The sequence below is a fragment of the Fukomys damarensis genome, unplaced genomic scaffold (assembly GCF_012274545.1).
Source record: "Fukomys damarensis isolate Sample0158 unplaced genomic scaffold, DMR_v1.0_HiC HiC_scaffold_37, whole genome shotgun sequence".
Taxonomy (NCBI): domain Eukaryota; kingdom Metazoa; phylum Chordata; class Mammalia; order Rodentia; family Bathyergidae; genus Fukomys; species Fukomys damarensis.
In genome coordinates, this window is record NW_022900949.1 from 11,699,453 (window position 1) to 11,712,623 (window position 13,171).

The window sequence follows — 13,171 nt, forward strand, 5'->3', positions numbered from 1 at the left end:
AAAATCTTCACGTAGGGCTTCAGGATGTTGAAATGGAAGGCGGGTGTCAGCATGCGACGGTGGCGGCTCCACTTGTCACCAGCACTCAGCAAGAGCCCATCCCCTGGTGGGGCAGCCATGGGCAGTGGGCAAAGGAAGCCCCTTCCCTGGTCCCCCCGGCTGTCCCCCAGCCCCTTTACCTGCAGGTACTCACCCAGCCAGGGTCTCAGGAAGCTGTAGAAGAAGACATCTTTGACTGAAATCTGAACTAGCAGGAAACAGAACAAACGGGACCATTAAGAAAGGGAAAGCATGGATGGGGGGGGGGGCGGTCTCAGTCAGGGGCCTGTATTTCTCCCCTCCGATCCCAGCATGCTGAATGGGAGCCAGAGACAGAAAGCAGGATGTGGGGGTGCAGGAGAGGCAGCATCAGTAGATTAGAGCACAGGCACAGCCTAATACAGGACAACATGCCCCACCCCACCTTGGCATGGTTCCTACATAGTCCAGTAGTTCTGCCAAGCCCATGCACAGAAAAACACTTTATAGAGATCTTTCTACAAACTTAGGACATGCTGTTCTCCTTTGCAACCTCTGACATCTCCTGACATAAACTGGGGACATAGGACACAATCCCCTGTGTTAACATGTCCTGTTAGGACACAGCATGTATGACAACCACGACACAACACAGTATGCTCTGATACACACCAGATGGTCTGACATGACCTCAGTGAAGCCCAAAGACAGTTCATAGACAGTGTTTAAATATAGTCCAGTTAATATTCCAGATGTAACCCATGCGGGTCTCAGGTGTGGCCTGGATGCACCTTATACTTGCCTTAGACAAGACTGAAATAAGATCTCAGTCATTTCTCAGAGGCACCCTGAGTCCTGGCCTCAGACCAGCCCCAACCATGGCCCAGATGTAATCAGCCACACAAAAAGATAGTCTCTAACAGCAGCTCATACAAGAAAAAGTCAGACATCAAAATCCCCCAAATGGGCTTGGCCATCACTGAGTCCCAGATGTGACTATGTTTATGTAATCCCAGGGGTAAAACAGAGGGAACAGGGTACAACATATACCAGGTGTAACTGGAACCCAGGTGTTAATGTGAGTGTACAAGATGTGACCATACAATAGATGTCCCCATACTGGAGACATCACCCAGACACTCTAGAGGAAAGCAGACATGACCAGAGGTCAGACAGATGGGGTTTTAGATGAGGTGGGGATGTCTGCCTCAGCCTCTTCCCCTGTTTACCTGGCCTGTGTAAAATGGAAAAGGTAGAAGGTCCTCCATGGTTGACTTGTGGGCGACAGATAGGGTGAGTGTCTCCAGGGGCAAAAGATAAAGTCTGGTATGGGAGGATACCTAAAAGCATAATCCAGTTGGACTAAAATCCAGTGTTTAGAGGTGGGAAAGGGGAGACTAGACCATGCCTAGATCACGGTACCCCACCCCAGGCCCACCGCAGATGCAGCTTACATGAAACCCTGGGGAAGGATCAGACTGAGGAAGGGAGCGATCTGGCCCTTCAGTGACAGCCTGGAGGACTGGATGCATCCACAGTCGCTTCCTCTTTTAAAAATGTGTTTCTGCCCTCCTATGTTTTGGGTCTCCTCCCTCCACATTCTTTGTGCTCCTCTATTCCTCATTATCTAGTGTCTTTGTCCCACTTCATCTTCACCTATCCAACAACATAAATATAAATATATGCATTAGAGATGTGCATAATTTTATGCGTTATTGTATGCGTATTAAGTAACTAGTGCTATAAATTAAACATTACCACTTAAGGGCATGTCAGGGTAACTGTTAACAAAGTTGAGCTTAGAGGACAGAAACAAAACCAACAAACATTAATGGGCTCGGCAACCTCACAGCCTCCCTCCATCTCTAAATAAATTTCCACCCATTTACATTCATCCTCCTGCCTACAGAAATACTCTCTCAAACCAGAACACCAGCCCTTTAACCCATCTATAAAATGATTTCAACAGGGCTGGGGATTTAGCTCAGTGGTTCTGGCACCTGCCTTGCAAGCACAAGGACCTGAGTTTCATTCACGATACAAAAACAACAACAACAACAAAAAAGATTTCAACAGATTACAACTTCCTATTTTCTTAGCCATTGGAATTTCTCTTAACTTCTACTATTCCCATTTTCATACACTCTTCCTTTTCCCCTATCTTTCCATTTCCTCACCCCCCACACAAAAACCAAGATAACAATCAACACAGTCTGTAAGGGGTATTGACAAAATGGTGAAATTATCAAAACAAATTTTAATGTTTATGATTGATGTAGGCTTGGCAGTGACATTCTTATGAGAAGTTGACATTTTCTCCTTACAACATAGTGGCATGCACTACTTAAACAAGTAAAATACAATGAAGACAATATTTCTACACAAATAAATCCAAGATGGGGCTGGGAACTTAGCTCAGTGGTTCCAGGGCCTGCCTCACAAGTGCAAGGACCCTGGTACAAAAAAAAAAAAAATAAATCCAAGAACACACCACCAAAAAACAATCTAACTGGAGAGATTCACATATCAACAACAAACTCTCTTCACTCTATTTCACCTCAACATTTAGCACACACAAAAAAGAACATAAAAAGGTAAAAATTAGGCCAGGGATTTAGCTCAGTGGTTCCACTGCCTGCCTCATAAGCACAAGGTCCTGAGTTCAGTCCCCAGTACAAACAAACAAACAAAAAAAAAGGCAACAAATTGCCCCAAAGATTCCCAGCTCTTTCAAAGCAGGTCCATGAGGCACCAATAGAAAGTAAAGCAAGGCCACCAGCCCCAGCAAGGAAGGCCCCCAGAGATTTTTCCGGCCACCTACTTGGGCCCACCTGGTGGGTCCGTGACCTTCCTGACTGCATGCCACCAGATCCAGCAAGGAAGGTAGCCACTCAGGAGCCCTTGAAACACTCCCACGACCTGACTCCCCCTGCCTTTCTCAAACCTCCTGATTGGCCCAGTCCTTGGACCCACTCTGCAGAGGCATAGGTGGTCATGAAGGGTATTTTTCTGAGCTCCCAACTTTTAACATCTTTAAAGAAAGGGCAGGGGAAACCTGTAATAGTACTGAGTGGAGATCAACCCTGTGGGTTGGGAAACTCAATTTAGGCCTTATGGACTGAGGTCAGTCTGAGTCACGGGGACCTGCCATTGACTAGCTGAGATCAGGGCATTTGGTTCTGCAAGTGGTACAATATGACAACAGAGACATGGTCTGAAAGAGGCCCTTCAAATTCTTTTTCTTTTCCTCATTCCACCCTACAATTTCTTTCTTTTTTCTGTCCTCTTTCTACAACTCAGTCTCTTGCTCCACCATATTATCCCTCATCTCCCTTTTTATTCCTACTCCTGCCCTAAGTCAGACTTCTTCTTTTATCATTTTTTTATTTTTTTCTTTATGTTCTTTTCTCCTGTCATTTTACCTCACTCATGGCTCCATAGCTTCAAGGGAAAGTGAGCCCCTATTACTGTTAAGGGGATATATTCTTATCCTTATTCCTGCACTCTGTCTATCCCCTTTGAAGTTAATAGTTTCATAAAGATAGGATGGTCATTCTATGTCCTCTGGCTTCACTTGAAACCTTCTCCAATTCTTTCACCTACCTACTCCTCTTGTCCTAACTCAAGTCTAAGCCCCCATCATACATGGTACAGATGCTATATTGAAAAGCGTATTCATGTGCTGAATGTCTATAATTTTGTTCAGATGAATGAAGAACCTGGAAAAGCTGTTGCTGCTATTGATGCATAACATACTGCTATTATTGGTCTTTTTATATAAAAAATCTATATATATATATAAAATTTGAATTTTTGGAAACTTTAAAGGTGCTGTCAACTTTGGAAAAAGTTATCCCAATTTACTGTGTTGAGTTGGCATTGTACAGAAATTGACAGCCATGTTGGTCTAGAAATGTTAATTTTTTTATTTTTATTATTTTTTTCCATTTGTACAGGGGTAACACACTGTATTAAATATGTAAGGTCATATCTACGTGGGTTTGATTACAGAAACTAACAAAGTATTTTCTAAATAATGAAAAAAAGAATAAGAAAAGACTACAAGAGAAAGAAGCAATTTAAATATGTTAAGGAACCATTTTCATCTTCAGAATTAAGGATTATTTTAATCTTACATCATTGCATTTTCTCTTTTACTTTCCTTTTTAGTTTTATTTTAGGATTTCCTATTTTTAAAGTTCATACAGAGATTTCTTTAACTGAAATACCGAATAGTTTCTCTGGTGTGAAAAACTATAATAGTACACAGGATCCTAATGAGATAATTAATAATGTGAAATAGGAAGTAAAGGGCTAAAGGTGTAGGGAAAGTGGGAAGGGTGAGGGAAAGGTAATAAGGGAGAGGAAAAAAAATATGAGAAACTGAAAAATGGAAATAAAGTGTTTGTAAATGGCGAGGGGAGAAGGGGGTGAGGGGAGAGCAGGGACAAGGGGGAAAAATGAGAATCAAGACCTATTATGTAAAGGTACAGGATCCCAATAATGAATGTAACTGTATTGTATACCTAGATTGTATGAAAACTCTCTTGCAAAATGGACAGGGAAATAAGATACATCCACAACAAAGAACACCTGAGAAACTTCATGAACACCAAACCAGCACTACAAGGAATTCTAAACAATATCCTAGAAAAGGACAACGAAGGTCACAATACCATGAGGCCCAACAGAGCAAATCAAATAGGTAAGGCAAGAAATGAAAAGGAGACGGGAGAAAAAGTAAAAAGGGTCAACAAAAGGACAATAATGTGACAGTAATAAGTCAGAACATGTCAGTTATAACCATCAATGTTAATGGCCTCAATTCACCAATCAAGAGAAATAGACTGGCAGAATGGATTAAGAAGCAAAATCCAACACTATGTTGTATACAAGAAACACACCTAGTGCAAAAAGAAGCCCATAGACTGAAAGTGAAAGGATGCAAAACAATTCTCCATGTGACAGGAGCCCAGTAAAAAGCAGGGGTAGCAATCTTATTCACAGACAAAGTAAGTTTCAAACCAAAACTCATTAAGAGAGACAAAGAAGGCCACTACATCCTTGTAAAGGGAACAATTCAAGAGGAAGAGATGACAATCATAAACATATACGAACCAAATCTAAATGCCCCCAACTATATAAAACAAATATTAAGTAACATGAAAAACCAAATAAGCACTCATACAACTGTAGTGGTGGATTTAATTACCCCACTATCACAAATTGACAGATCATCTAGGCAGAAAATCAACAATGAAATAATAGAACTGAACCAAGCTTTGGAACACATGGACTTAATAGATGTCTACAGAGTATTCCACCCCACAAAATCAGAATATACATTCTTTTTGGCTGCACACGGATCATTCTCCAAGATAGACCACATATTGGCTCACAGAACAGGTCTGAATAAATGCAAAAGAATTGAAGTCATCCCCTGTATATTATCAGATCATAGCGCAATCAAGCTGAAGATCAATAGCACAAGAAACTGTAGGAACTTCACAAGCTCATGGAAACTGAGCAACACTTTCCTGAACAATCAATGGATTACAGAGGAAATTAAAGAAGAAATTAGACAGTTTTTACAAATAAGTGAAAATGCCAATACAACATACAGGAATCTATGGGACACAATGAAAGCAGTTCTAGGGGAAAATTCATAACATTGAATGCCCACACTAGGAAAACAGAGTGAGCTAAAATAACCTAATGATGAATCTTAGACTCCTAGAAAAACAAGAGCAAGAAAAACCCAAAGCTCGAACAAGAGAGGAAATTATAAAGATTCAAGCAGAAATCAATGCAATGGAAACTAAGAAAATGATGCAAAAAATAAATGAAACAAAGAGTTGGTTTTTTGAAAGAATAAATAAAACTGACAAACCCTTAGCTAATCTTATCAAAAAAAGGAAAGAAAAGGCTCAGATCCATGCAATCAGAAATGAAAAAGGTGAAGTCAAAACAGATCCAATAGAAATACAGAGGATCTTTAATACCTACTTTGAGAACCTGTACTCCAATAAAATGGAAAACACAGAAGAAATGGACAGATTTCTAGATACTTATGAATTACCAAAGTTGAACAAAGAAGATAAAAACATTTAAACACCCCAATTACAGTCAGTGAAATTAAAAATTTACCAACAAAGAAAAGCCCAGGCCCTGATGGATTCACTGCTGAATTTTACAAGACATTTAGAGAAGAACTACTGCCATTACTCTTCAAACTTTTCAATGAAATTGAAAGGGAAGCTATACTTCCAAATTCATTCCTGGAAGCAAGTATCACTTTGATTCCCAAAGCAGGGAAAGATGCAACTAAAAAAGAGAACTACAGGCCCATCTCCTTAATGAATACAGATGCAAAAATCCTTAATAAGATACAAGCAAACAGAATACAGAGGATTATCAAGAAGATCATGCATCCTGACCAAGTCGGATTGATTCCAGGGATGCAAGGGTGGTTCAACATATGTAAGTCAATAAATGTAACACACTATATTAACAAAGTCAAGGACAAAAACCATATGATCCTCTCAATAGATGCAGAAAAAGCACTTGATAAAATTCAACACCCATTCATGATAAAAACCCTGCAAAAAATTGGAATAGATGGTCTATATTTCAACTTAATAAAGGCTATCTATGAAAAACCAACAGCCAACATCATATTAAATGGCCAAAAACTGAAAACCTTCATGTTAAAATCAGGGATAAGACAAGGATGCCCACTATCACCACTCTTATTCGATATAGTTCTGGAAACATTAGCCACAGCAATTAGACAAGAGAAAGAAATTAAAGCAATAAAGATAGGAAAGGAAGAAGTTAAACTGTCATTATTTGCTGATGATATGATACTCTACATTGAAGACCCAAAAAACTCCACCAAAAGACTTCTAGACTTAATTGACAAATTCAGTAGAGTAGTTGGATACAAGGTGAACACCCAAAAATCAATAGCCTTCTTATACACAAATAACAGACTCACTGAGAGAGAAATAAGGGAAAAAATTCCTTTTACAATAGCATCCAAAAAAATGAAGTATCTAGGAATCAATCTAACAAAAGAAGCAAAAGACCTCTACACTGAAAACTATAGCACTCTGAAAAAAGAAATTGAAGAGGTTATAAAAAAATGGAAAGATATCCCCTGCTCCTGGGTAGGAAGTCTCAACATAGTGAAAATGGCCATAATACCAAAACTGCTATACAGATTCAATGCAATGCCAATTGAAATTCCAACACTATATTTCAAAGACCTAGAAAAAGGAATCCAAAAATTCATTTGGAACCATAAGAGACCTAGAATTGCAAAAGCCATCCTAGGCAACAGACACATGGCAGCGGGTATAAAAATTCCCAATTTGAAACTATACTACAAAGCCACTGTGATAAAAACAGCATGGTACTGGCAAAGAAACAGGCCTGAGGATCAGTGGAACAGATTGGAAGACACAAAAACAACTCCAGATGTACTCAGCTACTTCATTTTTGACAAAAGAGCTGACCATCCTCAGTGGAGGAAAGATAGCCTCTTTAATAAATGGTGTTGGAAAAACTGGATTTCAACCTGCCTCAGATTAAAACTGGACCCTTATCTTTCACCATGCACTAAATTAAAATCCAAGTGGATTAAAGATCTAAATATTAAAAAAGAAACACTAAACTTGCTGGAAGGTAAGTAAGGCATAACTCTGGAAGACAATGGCATAGGAAAAGACTTTATGAACAAATCCTCAGTAGCACAGGAACTAGCAGAAAGAATCAACAACTGGGATCTCATCTTACTAAAAAGCTTCTGCACTGCAAAAGAAACCATCAACAGAACTAAGAGAAAACCTACAATGTGGGAAAAACTTTTTACCAGCTGCTCCTCAGACAAAGGACTATTATCTAGAATATATAAAGAACTCAAAACAATCAGTCCCCCAAATATAAAGACCCAATTCAAAAGTGGGCATCTGAAATGAACAGACATTTCTCAGACAAAGAAGTAAAAGCAGCAAGTAAATATATGAAAAAATGCTCCACATCACTGGTCATTCGAGAGATGCAGATGAAAACAACACTGAGATTCCACCTCACCCCACAAAGAATGGCTGCTATCAAGAAATCACACAATAACAAATGTTGGCACGGTTGAGGGGAGAAAGGAACCCTCCTCCATTGTTGGGGAGAGTGCAGACTGGTGCAACCACTATGGAAATCAATACGGAGATACCTCAAAGAGCTTGGACTGGAGGTTCCATTTGACCCAGCCATCCCTCTGCTGGGTATCTTTCCAAAAGAACTAAAAGAATCATATCACAGTGATGTATGTGCACCCATGTTTATAGTGGCACCATTTGTAATAGCTAAAACTTGGAAACAGCCCAATTGCCCATCAGTTGGAAACTGGATAAAGATGTGGTTTTTCTATAAAATGGAATATTACTCAGCCATAAAGAACAAGAAAATAGACTCATTCATAGAAAAATGGATACATATTGCAGATATACTCCTAAGTGAAATAAATAAGTCACACATGTGTAAATACTGAAGTTTTTCTGGTGTGAATAAACTGCAATAATACATAAGATCCTAATAAGATTACTGACATTGTGAAATGGGAGAAAAGGGACTAAAGGTGTAGGGAAGGTGGGATGGGTAGGGGAAGGGTAATAAGGGAAAAGAAAAAATGTGAAATAATGAAAAGATGGAAATAAAGTGTTTGTAGATGGGGAGGGGGGGAGGAGGTAAAGGGAGGGCAGGGACAAGGGGAAAAAATGAGAACCAAGACCTGTCACGTAGAGGTACAAGATCCCAACAATGAATGTAACTGTACTGTATCCCTAAAATGTGCCAATAAACTCAATTAAAGCTGAAAAAAAAGAAAGTAAAGAAAACATCAGAGAGCAGAATTGCATTAAACAATGAAAGAGTAAGTAAAGAAACTAGGTGAGCTCAAGATGACACAACCCAAAAGATAATGGGACTCATATATAAACTGACTAAGGTGATTAAGGAAGAGATTAATAAAAAATTGAAAGAGCTTACCAAAACTATTCAAAACATGAATGATAAATTTAACAAATATACAGATTCTACCAAAACATGACAAACATAAATCCAAAGATAAAAGATTTTATAGAATTAATAAACAGCAGAAATTACTAATGTGAAGACTTTCAGAAATCAAGGACAACATGGAAATTCATGCCAAGTTACTCAGATAAGCCTTAAAAACAATAAGATAACAAGAAAAAAGTCATCCAACCATTACTGGGTGACATAGAGAAGACTGATCTAAGGCTACTTAAAGTTAGAAAAAAATTAGAAGACAGCAAAAATGAAATTAAAAATCTGTTTGCAGGAAATTTGCTAAATATGAGGGGAAAACTCAGGAAACAGGTAAGGCTTACGAAACACCAAATAATTACAATGAAAAAAGAAATTCCACATGAGACATCAAAGTCAAAATCCTAGAGGTACAACAAAAAGGCAGAATCATAAAAGTGATTAGAAAAAAGTAAAAACTTATGTACAGAGTAAACCCATTAGGATCGCTGCCAACATCTCCACACAAGCTGTTAAAACCAAGAGAGCTTGAAGTGGAATGTTTCACCATAAAAAGAACAAATTTCAACCCAGACTAATACATCCTGGAGAACTATCTGCTAAAATTCATGGAGAAATGACATTTCCCAACAACAACAACCACAACAAAACACTTTAAGATGGCTCCAGGGATTTAGCTTAATGGCACCACGCCTGCCTCACAAGCTCAAGGTCATGAGGTCCTGAGTTCAATCCCCCATAGTGAAAAAAAACACTTTAAGAGATATGTGAACACAAAAATGTTACTTCAAAAAGCAACTGGAATATCACACAATGAAGCCAATGAAGACATAATGAAGTCAACAGAGCCAGATAGATGAATACATCAAGCACAGGTGAGTAGTTAAAAAAAAAAAGTAGAAATTAAGGCATAAACAACAACAACAACAAAGCCAGCAATAACAAGAAAGGATCAATATCTTTCAGGGAAAAGCACAGATTGGAAGACTGCATCAAAAAATAGAAACCAACAGTCTGTTGTATTCAAGAAACTCACCCAAAAGGAACTCCACAAACTAAAATTTAATTTTAAAACAATATTCTATGCACCAGGAGGCTGAAACAAGCAGTGGTAATAATTACATTCTCAGAAAAAGTAAACTTAGAGATAAAACTGATTACAAGAGAAAAGAATGCTGCTACATATTAGTTTAAAGAGCAATTCAACAGAAAGAGATAACAATTGGAAATATATATGCACCAAATATTGAGGCACAAAAGATCAAATGAATAGTACAGTGGCTGACCTCAGTATCCCTTTCAAAAATAGCCAAATCCACTCAACAAAAAATAGCAAAGAAATATCAGAGCTGCGCCATACTTTAGAAAAAATGGATTTCATAAATATCTACAGAATATCTACACTACTACAGCACACGTTCTTCTCAGTAGCACATGAAACTTTCTTGAAAATAGACAACATACAAATCCATAAAGTTATTTAAATAAATACAAAAGAATTGGAATCATCCCATGTATTCTATCAGACTTTAGCTCATTGAAAATGTAATTATAATGCAAAGAAACCACAGAAATTTTACCAGCAAGTAGATATCAAATAACACACTCTGGAACACTCAAGGGATCACAACAGAAATCAAAGAAGAAATGGAACGTACCCTAGCATCAGACACGCTAATGCCAGTACAATATACCAAAACCTATAGAGCAGCATGAAAACAGTCCTGAGAAGAAATCTTATTGATGTGAATGCTTACATCAGAAACCCACAGCAAGCTCAGATAAATGACCTAATGATGCACCTCAAGAAACTAGATGAACAAGAGTACAAACCCACACCATGTGCAGTACAACGATGAGAGAAATCATAAAGACCAATGAGGAAATTAATGAAACAAACTAAAAAAAAATGAATTGAAGAGCTGGTTGTTTAAAATAATAATAAAAAATACACAAACCTTTAGCCAACTTACTGAAAGGAGGAAAGAATTTTTAGAAATGAAAGAAGCAGAACTGGGTATGGTGGGGAACACCTGTAATCCCAGCAGTCAGGAAGCTGAGACAGGAGGATTGCCACAAATTTGAGGCCAACCTGGGGCTACATAGTAAGTTCAGGGCCAATCTGAACTACAAAGCAAGATCCTGCCTTAAAAAAAGAAAGAAAAAAAAAAACCAGAAAAGAAAGGAAGAAAACTAAAACTGAAAGAAACAAAACCACACTGAAGGAACCAGACCACTGCCATCTTGGGTCACAAGTCATAGCAATTTCAGGCCCTCTCTTCCCTTAAGATTCAATTGGAAACAGCCCATCGCCTGGAGACTGGATAAAGAAGGGGTGGGTTTTTTAGAAAATGGAGTACTACTCAGCCATGAAGAATGAGAAACTGGAGATATTTATAGCTAAATGGATGTACACTGAAGCCATACTCTGAAGTGAAATTAATAAGTCACACATGTGAGCATCTAAGAATTTAGGCGAGGTAGGCCGGGCCCCGATTCACCGCGGGAAGGAGAACTATGCCTGCTCCTGAGCTAGCCGCCATCACTCAAGTGCCAGGAAGGTAGCCGCCCGGGCGCCCCTGAACCCCCATAAGCTCCCCCCCCACACTCTCAGACTTCCTGACTGTGCAAGTCTTTGGACCCACTCTGCAAGACAGAGGTGGTCATAAGGGTATTTTTCTGAGTTCCCAACTTTGAACATCTTTAAAGAAAGGGCGTGGGAAACCTGTAATAGAATGTTGTGGAGTTCAACCATTCAGAAGGTTGGGGAACTCAATCTGGGCCTTGCAGCCCGAGGTCAGTCAGCATCATGGCGTTCAGCCATCAGCTAACTGAGATCAGGGGTCTTGCATCCTCGTTCTGTCTGAGCCATTAAATGGTAAATACACTATATTGAAATTTTGTTCACTGCAGACATGTTCTGGACTGCTTCTTGATTTCAATTTAATTCAAATGATTTAAGGGTGATAGACTAGTGACTACCACAGGCAGTCAGTGTCCAAGTTGTGCTTGATCTTAATGTGTTGCTGATTGTATCAATTGGGGTAAAGCATTGCTGTTGATTTGATGAGCTGTTTTCTCTGATGTTATGAAAATGAGAATGTCTGTGGGTCGTTAGAGACACAGAAGCTAGGGCGCAACTATATCAGGAAGATTTGGGTGATAATCCAGAGATTAAACCAAGGACAGTCTGACAACAAAAATTAAAATGAGAAAACACTTAAGTAAGACATGACAGACTTCCAGTTCACCAATGGCAAACAGTAGGGCAAATGAGGATGAAAAGGCCAATAGTGAACCACCAGGACACCCTGAACTCAAAGCACAGGAAGTAACAAAACAGATCAATCAGGCTCTAGAAAAATTCAAAACAGAAATAATTTCCCAGATAACCATAGAGATAGTGAGCAAAATGGAAGTCATGATTCGAGACTCTAGAACAGAAACTGACAAAAAAATAGATGAGCTCAGGACCATGATAGAAGCCATGAAGGTCCAACATAAGAAAGAAATGGAAAAAATAAACGCTCAACATAGGAAAGACATGGAATCCATAAAACAGATTCAAACAAATTAAACACTCCATTGAAAGTGTATGCAACAGAATAAAAGAATGCGCAGATAGACTCTCAGATATAGAAGATAAGACTGCAGTCAGTGACCATGAAAAGAGAGGTCTCTTAAAAACAGTAAGAGATCATGAGAAATCCATCCAACAACTCCTAGATGATGCAAAGAAGAATGACATAAGACTGATAGGAATACATGAAGTAACAGGAGAAAATACAAATGACTTTAAAAAGCTATTTGCAGAATTAATGACAGAAAACTTCCCAAACAGAGGGGAAGAATTTGACATGCAGATAACTGAGGCATATAGGACCTCAACTAGCTACAATCAAAAACATCTACACCTAGACATATAATAATCAAGATCCCAGAAACCCAACAGAAGAACAAAATACTACAAGCAGTAAGAGAAAAGAAGCAAATCACATACAAAGGAAAGCCCATCAGAATCACAGCAGACTTTTCAACACAAACCCTTGGGGCAAGGAGAGCCTGGAATGAGATCTTTCAAGTACTA

General features: G+C 38.8%; 1 protein-coding gene across 4 annotated transcripts in view; it reads right to left on the reverse strand.

Moving 5' to 3' along the window:
• The window catches only part of LOC104869644 (leukotriene-B4 omega-hydroxylase 3), a 31,724-nt gene that overhangs the window by 9,727 nt on the left and 8,826 nt on the right, over window positions 1-13,171 (reverse strand). For 2 of the 4 annotated variants that reach the window (XM_033759768.1, XM_033759769.1), the window contains 2 exons: window positions 194-247; window positions 27-103 (listed from right to left, as the gene is read on the reverse strand). In XM_033759768.1, the coding sequence (XP_033615659.1) occupies window positions 27-103; window positions 194-247 (131 nt within the window). The remainder of the gene's footprint in view (window positions 1-26; window positions 104-193; window positions 248-13,171) is intronic. The other 2 variants (XM_033759771.1, XM_033759770.1) reach the window with 1 other exon arrangement.